The sequence below is a fragment of the Chrysemys picta genome, chromosome 1, assembly GCF_011386835.1.
Source record: "Chrysemys picta bellii isolate R12L10 chromosome 1, ASM1138683v2, whole genome shotgun sequence".
NCBI classification, from domain to species: domain Eukaryota; kingdom Metazoa; phylum Chordata; order Testudines; family Emydidae; genus Chrysemys; species Chrysemys picta.
The window spans coordinates 54,165,064-54,185,039 of NC_088791.1; the positions used below are offsets into that span (position 1 = coordinate 54,165,064).

The 19,976-nt window shown below is 41.7% G+C and overlaps 2 protein-coding genes across 43 annotated transcripts in view; one reads left to right on the forward strand and one right to left on the reverse strand.

Annotated features, from left to right (window-relative positions):
• NRCAM (neuronal cell adhesion molecule) overlaps positions 1–19,976 on the forward strand; it is a 300,157-nt gene that overhangs the window by 216,080 nt on the left and 64,101 nt on the right. For 26 of the 42 annotated variants that reach the window (XR_010590368.1, XR_010590369.1, XM_065556848.1 and 23 more), the window contains 7 exons: positions 10,176–10,319; positions 11,664–11,775; positions 12,086–12,252; positions 12,347–12,494; positions 15,700–15,824; positions 17,081–17,110; positions 18,699–18,800. Coding sequence is in view for 40 of the 42 variants with exons in the window: in XM_065556848.1 (XP_065412920.1) it covers positions 10,176–10,319; positions 11,664–11,775; positions 12,086–12,252; positions 12,347–12,494; positions 15,700–15,824; positions 17,081–17,110; positions 18,699–18,800 (828 nt within the window). In the remaining 2 variants the exon portion in view is untranslated. The remainder of the gene's footprint in view (positions 1–10,175; positions 10,320–11,663; positions 11,776–12,085; positions 12,253–12,346; positions 12,495–15,699; positions 15,825–17,080; positions 17,111–18,698; positions 18,801–19,976) is intronic. The other 16 variants (XM_065556970.1, XM_065556949.1, XM_065557026.1 and 13 more) reach the window with 1 other exon arrangement.
• LOC135973502 (uncharacterized) lies at positions 4,325–6,610 on the reverse strand. Its single transcript, XM_065557034.1, has 2 exons — positions 5,889–6,610; positions 4,325–4,894 (listed from the first exon to the last, which is right to left on the reverse strand). The coding sequence occupies exons 1-2, from the start codon at positions 6,463–6,465 to the stop codon at positions 4,419–4,421; spliced, it is 1,053 nt and encodes a 350-aa protein (XP_065413106.1). The 5' UTR covers positions 6,466–6,610; the 3' UTR covers positions 4,325–4,418.

Here is a 19,976-nt window from a genome sequence, read left to right on the forward strand (position 1 = left end):
AAAAGGGTGTCATAAGGAGGAGGGAGAAAACTTGTTCACCTTAGCCTCTAAGGATAGAACCAGAAGCAATGGGTTTAAACTGCAGCAAGGGAGGTCTAGGTTGGACATTAGGAAAAAGTTCCTAACTGTCAGGGTGGTTAAACACTGGAATAAATTGCCTAGGGAGGTTGTGGAATCTCCATCTCTTGAGATATTTAAGAGTAGGTTAGATAAATATCTATCAGGGATGGTCTAGACAGTATTTGGTCCTGCCATGCGGGCAGGGGACTGGACTCGATGACTTCTCGAGGTCCCTTCCAGTCCTAGAATCTATGAATCTATGACTTCAGTGGGCTTTAATTCAGGCTCTAATATTTTATTGTCAGGGATTTTTTTCTTGGTAATCGGTAAAATTTTCTTCTTTTGACTGCTAGTTATCTACGTTTATATGCACTGGACATGCAATATACTCAACTAACTGTTGCTCTGAGAATCATAAATTTGAACTTCCTGAATTTTGTACATATACAATCTAAAGAGTAAATACACCTCATCAGAAATTAGAAATTTCAATGAGAAATGGCAAAAACAATTCTGTGGAATTTTTTTTCCATTTTTCACCCAACTCTGACCATAAAGTTGCTTTTAATGTATCTATAATGTTGCATTTACCTTTTTAAAAAGAAAATAGAATGGTGCTACTAAGTCCAATCAAATAAACATATTATTGTAAGAAATTTCCAGTGCTATTTAGGAGATGGGGGGATATCATGCAAAACTAGAACTGGATGTGCAGTCTAATAATGATGATAGATTCAGATCAACATAGGCGAGACTTATGGTGTGGAATGACTAGCTAAAACGAAGAGAGTATTGGACATAATATATAGCTTTCTTTGTATTTGAACGTGCTGTATTTATTTGCATTTTTTGGAGAAGCACATAGAAAGCTGGTTCAACATACACAAAGCAAATATGCACCTAAGGGTACTGCAAATATTGGGAGTGGGAAAGCATTCAGGTCTCAGTCCTGCAAATATGTAATCATGTGTGTAAGTATTTGCAGGATTAGTGTTTCAGTAACCTTGTGGGAGCAAATGTGGGCTTGACAGGGACAGATATTTACGAGTTTGTCTAGAGCAACAGAATTCCTTGAGCAAGGCCTGATCATTCCTTTAGCAGAAAGTTGCACACTGTATTTAAACAATGTGCAGCTTCCTGCTGCTTTTGCTGTCAATGTTTCTACCTCAGTTTTTGGCTAATATGCCAATAGTCCATGTTCTGTCTGTGACCAAAAGTCATGATTCTGCACTCTGATCCTCTACATGGGCAAGTCCCTTATGCACAGAGTCAGTTGGGCTTTGCTTGAGGTCAGGGGTCTGTCCACATGGATCAGATTGCAGGATTGGGGCTTAAGTCCATAGATGTACTGAAGTTCTAAAAAGTAGCCAGCTTTTAGATAGGACTGCAAAAAACAGTCAGATTTGACTGTACTTTCCACACACTGACATCTCAAACACATCTGAATGGAATTTTAACAACCCCCCACCACACCACACCCTCCTCACACAAGTTAACTTTTGAACTGAGTCTTAATGTGACAAATTTCATCCCAAAAAGTAATTTGTGGGGAAAGTTATAAGCAACAGAAAACGGCACATATATTAAAAGTGGCTTTTCAATGCTACCTATAGCATCATTTTCATAAAAGTGTAAAAATGAGCTCATTTTCAGTTGCTTCCTTCCACAATGGTGAACATAATTTACAAATTATCAAATAATGTAACAAAACTGGTCTTAGAAGGCAAATCCTTCTTCTTGCTTGCAAAAAATAGTCCATTTCCAAAAATAATGTCATCTCTTTTATGTGCTACTTGTACATCTTTGTCTGAGGTAATTGCCCAAAGACAGTTAACTGTTTGTTGGGGTTTTTTTTGCTTTTACATGTTGATGAACACAGTAAAAGTATCATAAGTTTCATGAATATTAAAGAAGCTCCTAAATTATATGCCAATAGAATCAATCTTTGGCCTTGTCTACACTACGAGAGTAGTTCGATTTTACTTGCATCGAATTTTTGTAATCGATATTGCAAAGTCGAACGTGTGTGTCCACACTAAGGACAGTAATTCGACTTTGTGCGTCCACACTAACGGTGATAGCGTCGACATTCGAAGCGGTGCACTGTGGTCAGCTATCCCACAGTTCCCGCAGTCCCCTCTGCCCATTGGAATTCTGGGTGTAGCCGGCAATGCCTTCTGGGTAACAAAATGAGTCGAGGGTGCTTTTGGGAAACTGTCGTCATCCGTCCATCACTCCCGCCCTCCCTCCCTGAAAGCGCCGGCGGGAAAACAGTTCGCGCGCTTTTCCAGTCATTGACAGCGCGGACGCCACTGTACTCCGAGCATGGAGCCCGCTGCGACCATCGCTGCAGTTGTGGCCGCTCTCAACGTCTCGCAGCTTATCATAAAGGTTTCCCTGAGGCAGATGCAGAAAAGTCAGGCAAGGAGGCTACGGCACCGCGGTGATGTCCTGAAGTCTGAGAGTAGCACAGACCTGTCAGAAAGCAGGCGACCCAGCGCCGAGGACATCACAGTGGCAATGGGTCATGTTGATGCCGTGGAACGGCGATTCTGGGCACGGGAGACAAGCACTGAGTGGTGGGACCGCATAGTGCTGCAGGTCTGGGATGAATCCCAGTGGCTGCGAAACTTTCGCATGCGGAAGGGAACTTTCCTGGAACTTTGTGAGTTGCTGTCCCCTGCCCTGAAGCGCAGTGACACCCGGTTGCGAGCTGCACTGAGTGTACAGAAGCGAGTGGCCATAGCCCTGTGGAAGCTTGCAACGCCAGACAGCTACCGGTCAGTCGCGAACCAGTTTGGGGTGGGCAAATCTACCGTGGGGGTTGTTGTGATGCAAGTAGCGAAGGCAATCGTTGATGTACTGCTGCCAAAGGTAGTGACCCTGGGAAACGTGGAGGCGATCATAGATGGCTTCGCAGCGATGGGATTCCCAAACTGCGGTGGGGCCATAGATGGAACTCACATCCCTATCCTGGCACCGGACCACCAGGCCACCCAGTACATTAACCGAAAGGGATACTTTTCCATGGTGCTGCAAGCACTGGTGGACCACAGGGGACGTTTTACCAACATCTACGTGGGATGGCCGGGCAAGGTTCATGACGCTCGTGTTTTCAGGAACTCTGGTCTGTTTAGACGGCTGCAACAAGGTATTTACTTCCCGGACCACAAAATAACTGTTGGGGATGTGGAGATGCCTATAGTCATCCTCGGGGACCCAGCCTACCCGCTAATGCCCTGGCTCATGAAGCCCTATACTGGCGCCCTGGACACTGAAAAAGAACTCTTCAACTACCGGCTGAGCAAGTGCAGAATGGTGGTGGAGTGTGCTTTTGGCCGTCTCAAGGGGAGATGGAGAAGCTTACTGACTCGCTGTGATCTCAGCGAAACCAATATCCCCATTGTTATAGCAGCTTGCTGTGTGCTCCACAATCTCTGTGAGAGCAAGGGGGAGACCTTTATGGCGGGGTGGGAGGTTGAGGAAAATAGCCTGGCTGGTGATTACTCACAGCCAGACAGCCGGGCGATTAGAAGAGACCAGCGGGAAGCGCTGTGCATCCGGGAGGCTTTGAAAGCAAAGTTCCTGAGTGAGCAGGGTAACCTGTGATTTTATAGTTTGTGTACTGAGAAGCTAAACCTGCCCCCGTTTCTTTACCCAGGTAATGTTGACTATCCTATCCAGTTACATACCCCCTTCACCCCCCCTCCAACACACGTGTCGAAATAAAAATAGTTCTACTTTGTTAAAGCACACCGTTTTCTTTAATACTGTTTTAGCGGGAATTTTTTAAAACTGGGACGCAGACTGTGGTGCGGGGCGGGTCTAGTGTTGTGATGCGAATGCAGCTTCTAAACTCAAGGATTGACAGGCTCCGCTGCGGTGGGATGCTTGTTTCAACGGAGCCTGTCACCCCTCCTGATCGGGACTGTGTGTATGGGAGGTCTATTTGACTTTGTGGCAGGGGGAGGACGGTTACAGATCCCATGCTGTGTGGCTCTGTGATCCTGTCTAAGGACCGGCGCTTAAGATCTGTAACTGCCCTCCCCCGCCACAAAGTCACAGAGCAACCCACCCCCCCCAACATTACATCAAAACAACCTCCCAGACTAACCGGGGCAACTAGTCACTGCATCACTGCACTGTGTATGTGCCCTGCTGCTGTGCCTGCCCCCGACTATGTACCCTGCCAAAGGAGACTGTCCTGTCCAATTTCCAACCCCCTTTCCCCTCCTCCTCCAAAAGAACATGATTGAAACAGTAGTTAACAGAAACGAATTTTTTATTATCAACTACACATGGCATTGGGAGGTGAAACTTGGACGTGGGCTTGTGTCAGGCGGGAAGGAAAGAACTTTTCAAATTTTGGGAAATGAGAGCCTTCTGCTACTAGAGCTCTCTGCAGGGGTGGAGTGAGAGTTAGCAGGGACTCTGCCGCCTCTCCTTCTTTGCACTTTGGGTGAGGTGGGTATGGGACTTGGTGGCGGGGGAGGGCGGTTAGAGATGGACTGCAGCGGGGCTCTGTCCTCCTGCCTCCGTTCCTGCAGAACATCCACAAGGCGCCGGAGCGTGTCCGTTTGCTCCCTCAGTAGTCCAAGCAGCGTTTGAGTCGCCTGCTGGTCTTCCTGCCGCCACCTCTCCTCCCGATCCATGTTGGCTTGGTGCATTCGGGTCAAGTTCTCCCGCCACTGGGTCTGCTGTGCTGCCTGGGCTTGGGAAGAGGCCATAAGCTCAGAGAACATGTCCTCCCGTGTCCTCTTCTTCCTACGCCTAATCCGCGCTAGCCTCTGGGAGTGTGATTCCAGGCTAGGTTGTGAGACAGTCGCAGACGGGGCTGTGGAAATGGGAAAAAGGGAGTGAATTCCTCTGAAAGATAAATGTAGTTGTGAACAAAGAACATAGTCTTTCTCTGTGAACAAGACCATGCACAGCACCTTTCACATGCGCACTCAGCACAAGGTCGAATTCTCGGCCTTCGCATTCTGTGCCTGGGGTCTTGAACAGCACATTTGAGAAGCGAGGCAGCACAACGGAATTTCTGTTGCAGGCAGACATGGTAAGCCGTACACTTGTGGCAGTTTAAAACTTTTATATTACCACTGGCCTCATTTCACATTTAAATCAATGTCAGTCCCTGCTGCCAGCAATCCGGCAAGCGGGAACTCTGCCCCTGTCCCACCCCCTCGCGGCTGTCCCCGGGAATGATCCCTTTCGGCTGCCCCTCTCCCGCCTCCACCGCGTGGCTGCAAACCAGCGGTGACAGTTCTGTAAAGGAACGGGAAAGCAGTCCCAACACTAACATTCCCCTACCTAATTAAAAGCAGGTCACCATGGCCGACATCACCCTGATGAGGATCTCCGAGAGCGACAAAGAGAGAATGCTCCGGGAAAGCCTCCAAAGACCAGGGCCGTATGCCGCCCTGCTGTGCAGAGCAATGATCCCCGAGTACCTGATAATCTCGTGGCGCGGCAACGTGTCGTACTTCGGAGGACCCAATAAGGCCGCTCTCCCCAAGAACCTCATGCAACGGCTTTCAAGTTACCTCCAGGAGAGCTTCATCGAGATGTCCCAGGAGGATTACTGCTCTATCCCCGCACATATAGACCGCATTTTACTGTAGCTGCAGTAGCAGGGAATACACAGTAGAGCGGCTTGTGCAGGACAATCACTGAAAACCGGACATTGCTAGATTTCTTTTCAAAACTTGCACTGCCCCTTACTAAACCGTTAAGCGCCTAGGGCACACTAATCATGAACAACCCATTCTTTTAATTGTTAATATTCCTGTTTTGTTAAAAATAAATGTTTAGATGTTTACAACACTTACTGGCTGATCCTTCACCAGATTCTGTGTCCGGGGTAATGGCTGGGGACGCTTCGTAGGGGATCTCTGTAAGGGTGATGAAGAGATCCTGGCTGTCGGGGAAATCAGCGTTGTGAGAGCTGCCAACTGCCTCGCCCTCCTCATCTCCTTCCTCATCTTCCCCGTCCCCTAACATGTCTGAGGAACCGGCCGTGGACAGTATCCCATCCTCAGAGTCCACGGTCACTGGTGGGGTAGTGGTGGCGGCAGCACCGAGGATGGAATGCAGTGCCTCGTAGAAACGGGATGTCTGGGGATGGGATCCGGAGCGTCCGTTTGCCTCTTTGGTCTTCTGGTAGCCTTGTCTCAGCTCCTTGATTTTCACGCGGCACTGCGTTGCATCCCGGCTATATCCTCTCTCTGCCATGTCTTTAGAGATCTTCTCGTAGATCTTTGCATTCCTTCTTTTGGATCGCAGCTCGGAAAGCACGGACTCATCGCCCCACACAGCGATGAGATCCAAGACTTCACGATCAGTCCATGCTGGGGCTCTCTTTCTATTCCCAGACTGCACGGCCATCACTGCTGGAGAGCTCTGCATCGTTGCCAGTGCTGCTGTGCTCGCCACGATGTCCAGACAGGAAATGAGATTCAAACTGGCCAGACAGGAAAAGGAATTCAAATTCAAATTTTCCCGGGGCTTTTCCTGTGTGGCTGGTCAGAGCATCCGAGCTCGCACTGCTGTCCAGAGCGTCAACAGAGTGGTGCACTGTGGGATAGCTCCCGGAGCTATTAGCGTCGATTTCCATCCACACCTAGCCTAATTCGACATGGCCATGTCGAATTTAGCGCTACTCCCCTCGTCGGGGAGGAGTACAGAAGTCGAATTAAAGAGACCTCTATGTCGAACTAAATAGCATCGCAGTGTGGACGGGTGCAGGGTTAATTCGATTTAACGGCGCTAACTTCGACATAAACGCCTAGTGTAGACCAGGCCCTAGATTAAATGAATTCCTAAATTAATCACACAGAATATACATATTCCATATAAAGAAGATTTTTTTTAAGTACGCAAGTATGTAAACTGATGTGGTTTTGCCAGTCAACTCAAAGTACTTCATCCTGTAAAAGGGATCTACTAGGGTTACCATACGTCCGTTTTTTCCCGGACATGTCCGGTTTTTCGGCAATCAAACCCCCGTCCGGGGGGAATTGCCAAAAAGCCGAACATGTCCGGGAAAATGCCGGCTGGGCACTTCCCCTCCCGCGGCTGCTCTGCTCCTCCCCTGACTCTTCGGCTCTGTTTAAGAGCCGAGCTGCCCGAACACTATGAGCTTCAGGCAGCCCCCTTGCCTCCGGACCCCAGCCGCCGGCCAGGCACTTCCCCTCCCAGTCTCCGGCGGCGCAGGGTCTGGAGGCATGGGGGCTGCCCGAAGCCGGTAGTGCTTGGGCAGCTTGGCTCTTAAACAGAGCCAAAGAGTCAGGGGAGGAACAGAGACACCGGCCGCGGCGGCTCTGCTCCTCCCTGATTCTTCGGCTCTGTTTAAGAGCTGAGCGCTACGGGCTTTGGGCAGCCCCCTTGCCTCCGGACCCTGTGCCACCGGAGCCCAGGAGGGGAAGTGCCCGGCCGGGGGCGTAGGGTCCGGAGGCACAGGGGCTGCCCGAAGCCCAAGCGCTACCGGCTTCACGGTTTGCTGGGCAGCCTCCAGACCCTGCGCCCCCGGCTGGGCGCTTCCCCTCCCGGGCTCCAGCTGCGCTGGGGAAGCGCCGGCCGGGGGAGTAGGGCCTGGGGGTTGCCCGGCAAACCGTGAAGCCGGTAGCGCTCGGGCAGCCCTTTTCACGTGGCTGGGAGTGGGAGGGAGGAGGGGCGGAGTTAGGGTGGGGAAGGGGCGGAGTTGGGCGGGGCTGGGGGTGGGGAAATGGGCGGGGCCAGGGGCCCGTGGAGGGTCCTCTTTTTTTATTTGTTAAATATGGTAACCCTAGATCTACACTGGCAGAAAGTTCTTTTGCAGGATCAGGGCCTAGCACCGTAAATATCCCCTCGGAGATTATATTGAGACCTTGTTTAAGCATTTAATGTCAGGGGATGGGAGGATTTGTTTCACTTTGTGAGTTTGAAATTTCCTCATAAAATTAAGATCTTTGACATAGCATGTGAACATGTGAAATAGCATGGCTCCTTCACATTTTTAGTAGGGCCAGTATTGGCAACCACAGTTGCCAACTTTCATGTGGTAAATAAGCACCCCGATGTTCACAATAAGCCAAAAATCAAGCTAATCCCATTTCAAAACAAGGCCAAAACAAGCCAATCCCTAACAACCACAACACTTTATTTGACTAGATCACCCTGCATGCAGTCTGGGACTGTGGTGGGCCTGCTGTGCACCCTGACTGTCTCCCCCCTTTGCCCCTGCTTGCCAGGAGCCGATCAAAAAAAAGAAGCAACAAGCTACAAGACAAATGAGTAACAAGCTACAAGACAAAAACTAGCCAACAAGCAATTCACAAGCCAATTAAGCCAAAAACAAGCCACATTTCTGCATTTTTTTCACGGGTTTGGCATGTCTGTTGGCAACATGTTTTGAACCAGGAGTAGTACTTAGTAGTAAAGAGAGTAGGATTCTCTGAGGTACAGGCAAATGTTGATATTGTGAACAACCAAGCAGCCAGGTAATTAAGTCAGTTGAAATATAGGTGATGGGCAGAATTAAGGTAAAAGGGGTCTTGAAATAGAATATGAGAAGACAGGGAGCTTTTGGTACAAAAGGAAGCAAAGCAAAGGCGATTACCCCCAACAACAGAGTGATGGTGACCCAGATTTAGGAATGGAGGTGGACTGGGCTTGAGAAGGAAACCATTCTTGAGCCTGGAATTGGATAGGAAAAATGTATTTAGAAAATAATTTAGTTAAATTGGTGCAATTTCTTTGTGTAAACTAAGCCTTGGAATCAGAGTGAGATGAGAGCCATTTGAGCAGAGGAAAGGGGATCATAATGAGAAACAGAACTGGACCAGAGATATTTCTAGTCTACTATCTTGTCTGTCGCAGTTGTCAGTACCAGATGTTTTAGTATACGGTGCAAGGAAAACAACCCATAATAGGCAGTTGTGAAATAAACTATATGGGAAATTAATTCCTAATCCCTCTCAGTTAGAAGTTAAGTTATGCCCTGAAGCATGAAGATTTATATCATTTAAAAAAAATCCTTGCTAATTTAACAGTGCATGTTCTTATAATCCATATAAATGGATTTTTTTTTTTTACTTCTCTTCAGCTCTTGGTCTGAATTATATCTTTGGCAATGCATTCTGCAGGCTTAATTATGCTCTCAAATTCACAGATAATATCAGGGGATGTAGACCCGGGAGATACTGCCAAAAATGTGGTGTCTGCAAATACATTAAAACTGTAATTTTGTGTATTTATTTATATGCAACAAAATTTGACAGTCTAGATTCTATTTTCAGTTTCACCTATGCAACCCCACCCAATTTATTGTGGTTGTGCAGGGATAACTAAGCAATATTTGGTCCAGTAACTTCAATAATATGTCTGCCTTTTACTCTGCATTATATATTTCATCCCAAAGCATCCCAGGCCACTTCTAGAACTCAGCAGCTGTTTAATACCATGCAGCAGCACTACAGAACAGTTTAGAACTGGCAGTGGTTCAGTACTCATTCAGGGGAAAGAGCGCCACCTACTGAACCACTAACACCACTTCCATAAATGCTCCTAGCATGTTCACAACGAACTCCTACCCAGTGATGCATCTGACCTATTATAGTTTAATTTGAGGTAATTTTCATGTGGGGAAAGCTATTTTTTATTTTATGTTTTTAGACATATTTATGTTTAAGAATAGCAGAACATGTGAACAGTTGGAGTTCCTAGAATATTCTAAATTTCCCCCATCTTTATAAATTAATTTTCTTTTGGCATTAAGAAGAATGTTTTTTCTTATCCCAATCATTACATATCTGTGTGTCTGTATCTTTGTTTGCCTGAATCGTAAATACATCAGTATATTTTTGTATGTTTTCCTCTTCAAATTATATGGATCATATGCCTTTGACGTTAATCATAAAAGAACAGTGGACAGTATAAGTATAGAATAAGGATAGAATCTGGATAACCTTCTAAATCGCGTCATGATATAACGGTGAACCACTGAAGGGAAGTCTGGGAAGATGAAATCAAGAAATACTTCTGTCTTTCATAATATTTTATTCCCTTTACAAACATAGTACTCATCATCTTAATAACAATTTAAGAAAGAATAAATACACTTTTTTTAACCCATATAGTTGCCCCAGAAGATCCTAGCAGAAAAGTAGATGGTGATACCATTATTTTCTCTGATGTGCAAGAAAGATCAAGTGCTGTTTATCAATGCAATGCCTCTAATGAATATGGATACTTGCTGGCAAATGCATTTGTGAATGTTTTGGGTAAGATCAATCTTTCATTTTTCATCTGTAACTTAATTAAGAGTTGTTGATTAATAAATTTTCCTGATATTGTTTAATTTAATCCAGACTTTCTGCAATGGTAAGTAACAGAAAAATATTGCTGATTAAGTCAACATAAATGTTAATAAAATAAATGTTTTATATTGCAAGTGATTATGAATACTAATCAAACCCCTATAGTACACAATTCTTTCTTCTCCTTCATATATGGTCTCCACAGAGCCCCACTGTAGGGGTTGCATGCCCTGCCATACAGCTACAGAACTTTTTTGAGTAGAGTGTGAGCATATCTCCTGAGCCCTCACTCTATAGATGAAGAGCATAGATACCCCACTCTCTCTAACTTCCTCTCTCCACTCTGCTGAAGGAGGCATGAAAGCATCTTGTCCCCTTTCTCTGTTAAATCAGGCAAACAAAAATAGCTGTAAAGAGTTAATTAGTACTAGGTTTAAAAAAATTAAAATGAAACATTAATGTAATGTTCCGTTAAAAAAATATGTTATCTTGATCCACATAAAAACCGGGACTTCAGATAGTCTTGAAAAAGGTAAAGTACACTCAGCTAAAGCCTGCAACACCTTTAAGATCTTCTCAAAAAGGATCCAAAAGGATTTTAAGACGCTGTTTCAGATGCTGCTCTTGCAAGATGATCTGGTTATGCTTGAGTCAGGAAGACCTTCTCCTAAGGAAGTGTCTCCAGCCATGAGTAGTATGGCCTTCAGTGCCTCCCTGTGAGCTTAAGCCTGTTGTAAAAACTGAGTTGGAAAGAGGTCACCTTGTAAAGCCCCACCATGAGGAAACAACAGAATCAGTTCCAAAGATCAGAGTTCAGCAGATGAAGCCAAGGAAAGACCCTCTTTCATTGCAAGATGCCTCAGAGGAAAGGAAAGGTGCTTCACCAAAGAGTTTAACCCCAGATCCTGGTGTGTGCAGCTTCCCTGCACCCAGGGGTTGTAGAACATCCTAGTAATTGTGGGTTCAAATCAGTTATCTGCATTGGGGCAATGATATTTGGCCCAATAGACCTTGCTTCCTTTTTTTGAGCATTTTCTGATTTAATTCTTCCAGTGAAGTCACATGCTTCGGTGCCTATCACTATTGCTCAATGAAAAACAAGAAGGAAGTATTTACTTGTAACAGGGAGATTCCCCTGTATTACAGCTTTTACAGACTACCAGCAGCAGAGCTAGATAGAGCCCCTAAGTCACCTCAGAGGGAGATGTAAATGTGTAATTTTATAGGCTACTCCTGATCTTCGTAATCAAATATGCCTTATATATAGATAAATAAAATAAAATAAAATGTGTTGTGTTGTCTTTTTAGCTGAGCCACCAAGAATTCTGACTCCTGCTAATAAATTATATCAAGTCATTGCAAACAATCCTGCGTTGCTAGATTGTGCTTTTTTTGGTTCACCTGTGCCTGAAATTGAATGGTAAGTCATTGTGTATCGGTACTTCTGAAGAGGCATACACTTTCCTTGAAAGCAATCATTTAAATGTTTTTTGTTATTCTATATTTCTTTTTTTTTAAATAAAGTAGGGCGCTCTTTTTTTTAACATGCACTGATTACAATATTGATACATTTAATTAAATTACTGATAGTTTCCATTTTAAATTTCACTACATGGATTTACTTGACATCTGTATTTTCTTATCCAGTACTCTAAAATTTGCTTTTCTCACACTAGATATGATTGAATTAGTGCATGATATTGGATAATGATACAGTTTTTAATATAAAGGTTTAAGGGAGTAAAAGGGAGCATCCTGCGCGGAGATCTTTATGTTTTCCATGACAATGGAACTCTGGAAATTCCTGTGGCACAAAAGGATAGTACTGGCACATATACCTGTGTAGCAAGGAATAAATTAGGAAAGGTACAAAATGAGGTTCATCTAGAAGTCAAAGGTAAGAAACCAATCATTGTTGTAAACCATTTTAATCACAGTTTAACCCAGAATTTCAAACAATTTAAATGTCTAATAGTAACTCTAAATTTCAGATCCAACAATGATTATTAAACAGCCTGAATACAAAATCATTCAAAGGGGTGGCCAGGTTTCCTTTGAGTGTACTATAAAGCACGATCCTACCTTAATACCAACTATTATGTGGTTGAAGGATAATGGTGAACTGCCAGATGATGAAAGGTACAGATAAATTATTTATTTTGTTTTTTGTAATTGTATTTTTAAATTCATTTTTGTTCATGTTTCTCCTGTTCATCTGAAATGTACAAGCCAACATATGTTGAGTAACTTCCACAAGAAGACTAATTAATAACAACATCAGACCCATGTTTTTCTTTGCCTAAAAGCCCATCCTAGTACAGTGGCAAAGTGAAGGCAGCAATTAGAAATGCAAAAGCAATATTTAACCAATGGAAAAAATGGAAAATAGCAATCAAAATAAATTAGAAGTCTGAATAGTAGAAATTTGATAAGGGAAGCTAAAGACATCAGGGACAAATCCATGGTTGGTGCTAAGAACAATAAGAAAGAGTTTTTAAAAGTATATTAGGAGCAAAAGAATTCATAGCAATGGTATATGCCCATTAATAGATAGAGATGATAAAATTGTTTGTGATGCAGGCAAGGCAGAAGTGGTCAATAAATATTTCTGATTCTGTATCTGGAAAGAAGCAGAATGATGTACTTGTATCACATCAGGATGATGAAGTAATTTCTAGTCCATTAATAACTAAGGACGTCATTAAACAACATCTGCTAGAAATAAACATTTTAAACTGAATGGAAAAGTTGCACCCAGGAATCTTGAAAGTGCTGTGTGAGGAGATCTCTGGCCTGCTAATATTCATTTTATAAATCTTGAAATACAAGGGAAATTTCAGAAGACTGGAAGAGTGTTAATATTGTGCTGATATTCAAAACAAGCAAACAGGATGACCCAAATAACTATAGGCCAGTAAGCCTGACTTCAATCCTGGGGGAAATAATGGAAGAGCTGATAGAGGATTCAATTGATAAAAAATAGGAATATATAATTAAAGCCAGTCAACATGGTTTTATGGAAAATGGATTATGTCAAACAAACTTGATTTCATTCTTGAATGAGATTACAATTTTGACTGATAAAATTAACTGTGTAGATGTAATAAACTTTTGTAAGACATTTGATTTAGTACATGACATTCTGAGTAAAAAAATAGCAGTATACAATATCAAGACAGCACATATTGAATGGGTTAAGAAAGGGCGAGCTGACAGATTTTTAAAAGTAATTGTACATGGGGAGTCATCATCATGGTGGTGTTTCTAATGGGGTTTCTCAAGGATCACTTTTAGGTTTCATTCTATTTAACATTTTCATCAATAATCTGGAAGTAAATATAAAAACACTGCTAATGAAATTTACAGATGACACAAAGATTGGTGAAGTGATAAAAGGACAGACAGGACAGTCATACAGAGTGATCTGGATTGCTTGGTAATCTTCAAACAAGATGTGTTTTAATATAGCCAAATGCTAAATTATACATCTAAGAACAAGGAATGCAGACCAAATCTAGGGAATGGGGGACTTTATGCTGGAAAGCAGTGACTCTGAAAAATATCTTGGGGTCATAATGGACCCTCAGTTGAACATGAGCTTCCAGTGCGCTACTGCGGCAAAAAGGGCTAATGCAATCCTTGAATGTATAACCAGGGGAGTGGTGAGTAGGAGCAGGGAAGTGATTTGACTTCTGTATATGAGTTGGTGAGACTGGTACTGGAATACTGTATACAGTTCTGGTGTCCGCATTTTAATAAGTATGTTGAAAAATTGGAAAGGGTGCAGAAAAGAGCCACAAAAAATGTTTGAGGGCAGGAGAAAATGCCTCATAGTGTGTGACTGAGATCTTAATCTGTTTAGGTTTTCAAAAATAAGATTGCGAGATCCTTTGATTACAATGTATAAGTACTTTAACAGGTACTATAAGTACTTTTAAAAATACCTGGTACTATAAGGCTCTTTAATTTAGAAGAGAAAGGAATCCCAAGAACCAATGGCTGGAAGCTGATGCCCAACAAATTCCAATTACAAATAAGACACAAATTTTTAACAGTGGTAGTGATTAACTATTGGAACGAACCAAGGGAAATGAAGGATTCTCCTTCTCTTGGTGGCTTCCATTGAAGATTGGATGCCTTTCTGGAATATGTGCTTTGGCCAAACAAAGGTTATTGGGTTCAATACAGAAGTAACTGGATGAAATGTAAAGGCCTGTGGTATACAGGAGGTCATATTAGGTGAAGTTATGGTTCCTTCTGCTTGAAATTCTAAATCACCACAGAGAGAGTAATTTTTCTGTTCTTGATCCAGAAAACACTAGAGCTTTGTAATCATGTGGCCGACTTTAACAACTTGTATGAGAATGGAGGACTTTTCTGTTGAGAGCATCCTAGGCTAAAACTCTACATTTAACTGCAAGATAACTACTGTTAAATCATACTGGCAGATGGGTGGGAGAAGGAGCTAGGAGAGAGGAGGTCCTGTAGGGAAGCCCTAGCAACAGTCAAGCTTGGGTAGTGTCCTTAGGCTGAAGTTTATATTATGCTAATGTTAACCTGCCAATACAGACAAATTCCACAAAGTAAGTTCTTTGTTCCAAAAGTGAAAAGCATATCTTTGTATGGATTTGGTTGTGGTGGGGTCTGCCGATTAATGTTTCTAGCAGATTCTGTCAGTGTTTACCCTACATTCATGACCATGCATGGGTGAATCATTTCTAGGATCCCAAACGTAATTTGGGCAGAAACATTGAAAGGTTTTATTTTAAAAAGTTAAGGCAAATAGTATATGCAAATATTCCACAATTAGGCATATTACACAAGTACACGTAAGACTTTGCAATTCACTTTCTATGAACTTTTATTCCAGTAAAACTGGATCAAACAAGTGTTTGAAGAAAGCAGCTACAAAAGATTAGCAAACTCAGAATAAGTGAATTCATTATAAATCTGATCAGATGTTCACAGCTCTAGTTGTGTGTTTGTGATGTGTCCTGTCTTGTCTTTTGGAGGACATCAGTATCCTGTTGCAATGACAGTTAGGATTGAAGGCTTCTGCTAGCTTCTGAGTGGAAAAGCAACACTTTTTGGTGCTACACATTTGCAGATCAGAGGTCCGAATCAACTGCTAAGAGAGGTGTCATTCAGAAAAGAAAACACATTTGAATACTGATGTTACCTATTAGTGAAAATGTAGTTGTAGTGCAAATGTTGAAGATACATTAAGCCATGGAGATGTTGCTAGTACCCACAAAAATATTAAGCCATCATTAGGATTTGGTAATGTTTATACAAAACTTTATTATAACAATGAAAAATCCACGATTGACTGTATTGTTTACAGGTTTATTATTCATAAAGATAGTTTGGCCATTATGAATGTAACTGATAAGGATGATGGAACCTATACATGTGTAGCAAATACTACCCTGGACAGCGTTTCTGCAAGTGCCGTACTCACTGTTGTTGGTAAGATTGCTTTTAAAACGTTGTAAGGGCAAAGCTGTGTTTGTGTTGTATAAATTGTTAAAGCAGTATTAGATTTGATATGATGGACACTAATAGAGTTTGATAAAATAAAAACATCCCAATTCATATATGCTCTTTGGGCATTCAGTTCAATTTTAAGATAAAAAATAAATGATATTCAATCTTGCCTATATTGTCTGATATTTTTTAAGGTAGTGTATGAAGCAGAAGGTAAAATGTGAACCAGCCGTTCTGTTTTTTTTAACAGAAAGTAGTGTCTCCAATGGGACAAGGTCAGTCTCATAGTAGGTGGGATTTTACCTACGTTGCAGTTGACCAATGACTCTGCAGAGTATTTCAGCACCAACACCGGTTGTCTTGAGGTTCTTGTCAGCTTCTGCAGTCGTATTCTGCTTCAAACAAGTTGAACAATATGCTTGTTTAACTTTCACTCTTGCTTCCAGGATTTTTGTTAGACTAGTTTTCTTTCAGTTTAGCTAGGCTTCCTGTAATTAAGAAATAGCTATGAAGTCCACCAGCCAGGAACTGCTGGAGTGCAGTGTACTGTGGATATGCCTCAAGCGCATGCCTTCTGCTGACTGGGGACACCAATTGTGGGGGGAATCAATACCCACATAAGGAGATCCTGCTGCTTACCAGCACTCCTGTTCAGCTCAGGATCAGTCCCCAGGAGTTTAAACTCTTCTATTAGATATTGGCTCTGCTCACTGAGTGTTTGAGAAGGCAACCCTACTTCCTTTATTTCTCTAACCAGCTTTACTTCAGTCCAGTATCTCTCCTCTCCCTCCTTGTAAGTATCTTTTCAATATATAGTCTGTGTGATTCTTAGCTAGAGAAGCTAGCAGGAGTCTCAAACCAAAATCTACGGGTGCTCTAACATTCTACAGTGGTTTTCATAACTGTTCAAGGGTGAGAGAAGCAAAATGCCAGTTTTAGTTGTTATTGACCTTGTCCATATGAAAAATAAGGGTAAAAACATTTGTCTAGTTTGTGTACGAGTCTTTTACTATATTTATTTTCTTGATTTAATTTTTCATGTGAAAAAAATTGGTTACTTTATCTTTCTTGCAAAAAAATAAAAAAATATCAATGCATGATTTAAAATTGACCATTTCTTGTAGCAAAAATAACTTTACTTTATTATCTCTAACAAATGTAATCTTTAACTATGTGTAAAATCATGTTTCTTTGGCTACTAATTTTGATTAAATCCTTTATATTAATGTCCTTTTCAGCTGCTACCCCAACTCCAGCTATCATTTACGGTAAACTAATACAAAATCTGTCTGCATCATCTGCCAAACATATTTCACACTTTTGCCTCTTGCAAATTGTGTCCTCTTTGTTTTTGTTTTTTCCGTTTCATGCCTTTTTACCAACTTTTTTTTTAAAGCAGAAGAGAATTCTGTGCAATCATACCATTTTCTTATTAGCTATTTGTTAAAACTGTTTCATTACTATAGTATTAGCCTTTGGAATTTTACACGAAGGCTATTTTAAATTATTTGGGAGTATACAATTTATAGAAAATGAAGTTTTTAAACAATTTTTTAAATTTATTGTTTACAGTATTATTAACTTTCTTCATACTAAGTACAGTAATGCAATATATTTTCTGTAATAATTTGTAATACAGAACAAATACTGGAAAAACAAAGTTCAGCAGTGTCCTGAAAGCCCACATCAAAAACAAGTATAGGTCTGATCTTGCATCATTTAAATTAGAGGGAGTTTTGCTATTGACTTCATTGAGGGAAGCATCAAGGCCTTTAATTCTAGCTTCCACAGTGCAGAAGCGGAAGCTAACAAACCCTGAAAATCTAATTGTAGCAGTTTACATGGCCCTAGATAGGTATTTGCAATGTCAAAAGGCATCCTGTTTTCTCAGTGGAAAGGCGTCCTTAAAAGTGGCCAAAGAATTGGTCTCATAAATGTCTTGATTTTATTCCATGCTGGAAATGAAATCAGACTTTATTACCAAGGTTCTTTTCTGCTTCTCATTAACATTTTACATGAATTTTAATGTTATGGCATAAGAGTGCCTAGATTTTAATCTTTTACAATATCCTGAATAAGGCGTTTAGTTTACTATCATATTCTTTGAATTTGCGATGCAAGGCAAAATATGGTACTATGGACATGATAGTGCAAACACTTAAAAATGTGAGTAACTTTATTCACTTTAATGAGTCCCATTGACCTCAATGGAACTACTCCGGTCTTTCATTAATTATTAATATAATGAATGATTGTCAGCAATTTTGGATGAACAATTTCATAATTATGCATTCAGAGTATTGTATATTAACAGTTTAGTTTATATTTTCAGGCTTCTTAAAATGTGTAGGTTAAAAGTAAAATGTCTTTGTTTTTCTTATTGCAGAGCATCTTTCTTAAATTGACGCATGAAATATTTGTAGTAATTCTGAAACAGTTTCTTTTTAATATCTGCGCTTCTTTATTTTCCATGACTAAAGATTTTATTTCATATATAATAGTTAGCTTCTCATAGTCATTAGTCATTAACTGAACGTGATGCTGAACCATGCATTTCATATTTCTTTGCTTTTCGTTACGGTAGCTTTTATATTGAAAAACAATCAAGCATAGAGTTTCCATCAGTAGTATTTGCTTGTTACAAATGTATTTAGAAAGTTCCCAGCAACATCAGTTCTTATCCATTCCATTCCAATTGCATGCAAATGGCCACTAAATCATATCTGCATAATGAAAGTAGATCTCTTTATTGTGCTTTTGGAAAAGTTTTGGTTGAAATGTGAGAATTGTTGCCAGGAAGAAACTCTTTAATCTGTTTTATTTAGTGACTACTGTATGTATTTATTTGACTTACAGATCGTCCAAATCCACCCTTTGATTTAGAATTAACAGATCAGCTAGAAAGAAGCATACAGCTGTCCTGGATACCAGGCTATGACAATAACAGCCCCATTACAAGTATGTTTGGTTATATTTACTGGAACAAAAATTCATTGTTTTAATTTTTCAGATTCCAAAGAGTTTTGAAATATAACTTTGTGTAGTAAGATTAGCAAATACATTCTTTCATTGTTATTATTATTTACCAGTATTACAGTGGTGCCCAAAACATGTTGCATGGTATTCAAACATATGGAAGGACACATTCCCTGCCCCAGAGAGTTCAGTCAAAAGCCCCTAATCCTGCAGTCCCAACCAGTAGCACAGACGCTTGCATCCATGTGAAACCCCTTTTAAGGGCTCAGTCCTGCAAATACATACAGGAGTAAATTTTTAATCACATGTGTAGCCCCATTGTAATAAAGTTACTCCCATACATTTTTTGAAGGTATGTGCCCTTAAAATCTTAAACTAACCTGACCGTGCGACAGTTGAATTTGAAAGCTCATTGGCAGCAATATATTTGTGTTATTAATCTTTGTTGACAGAAAGGCTTTAACTTCCTCAAAATTATAAACCAGATGGTTTTTCTGATCTTTTCAAAGCCAGACTTTTGACAGAAATAAACATATTTTGGGCCCCGGAAGCAGTTCATTCAGGCCTAGTGCTTGGGGTGTGCTCTCCAGTCCAGTCTCTATTCCAGCAAACAGGAGCTTGCAGGTTTCCAGGCCAGGCTCTGTTTGTGTCTCTCATTGGGGCCCTTCTGCACTGGCTCCCTCCCCAGCCAAAGCTGCTCCCCCATAAGTCCCACACAGTTTGCACTCAGCTGTAACGTCCAGCAGTCACAGCCTGTTCCACACATGGAGCTGTGTTCAGTTCCCACAGTTTCCTCTCCGCATCCGATTTCACTGCCGCTCCTGGCTTGGCAAGCAGCCACTGCTTCCCAGTTGAGCCCGGCCACTTCCTCATTCAGGACCCTTTCCCTTACCTGGCCAGGAGAAAGGGGATATGCAGTGGGGAGTGCTGACGGGAGTTATAATCCCTGCTTAGCAGGTCCATCACACTACATACACAATTTCAAATGTTTTCTCTCAGTGCTTATTTCTGTTCTGAAACTTCATCTATTGTTTCTTTCTCTCAGTATGGTGTTTCTAAGGCTCCTGTTTTGGCAGTATCCAAGCAGCTAAGACAGTTACAATAGAATTATGCTTACTTACAGTTAGAATGCCAAAGAGTAATGTTTCCATTACGTTT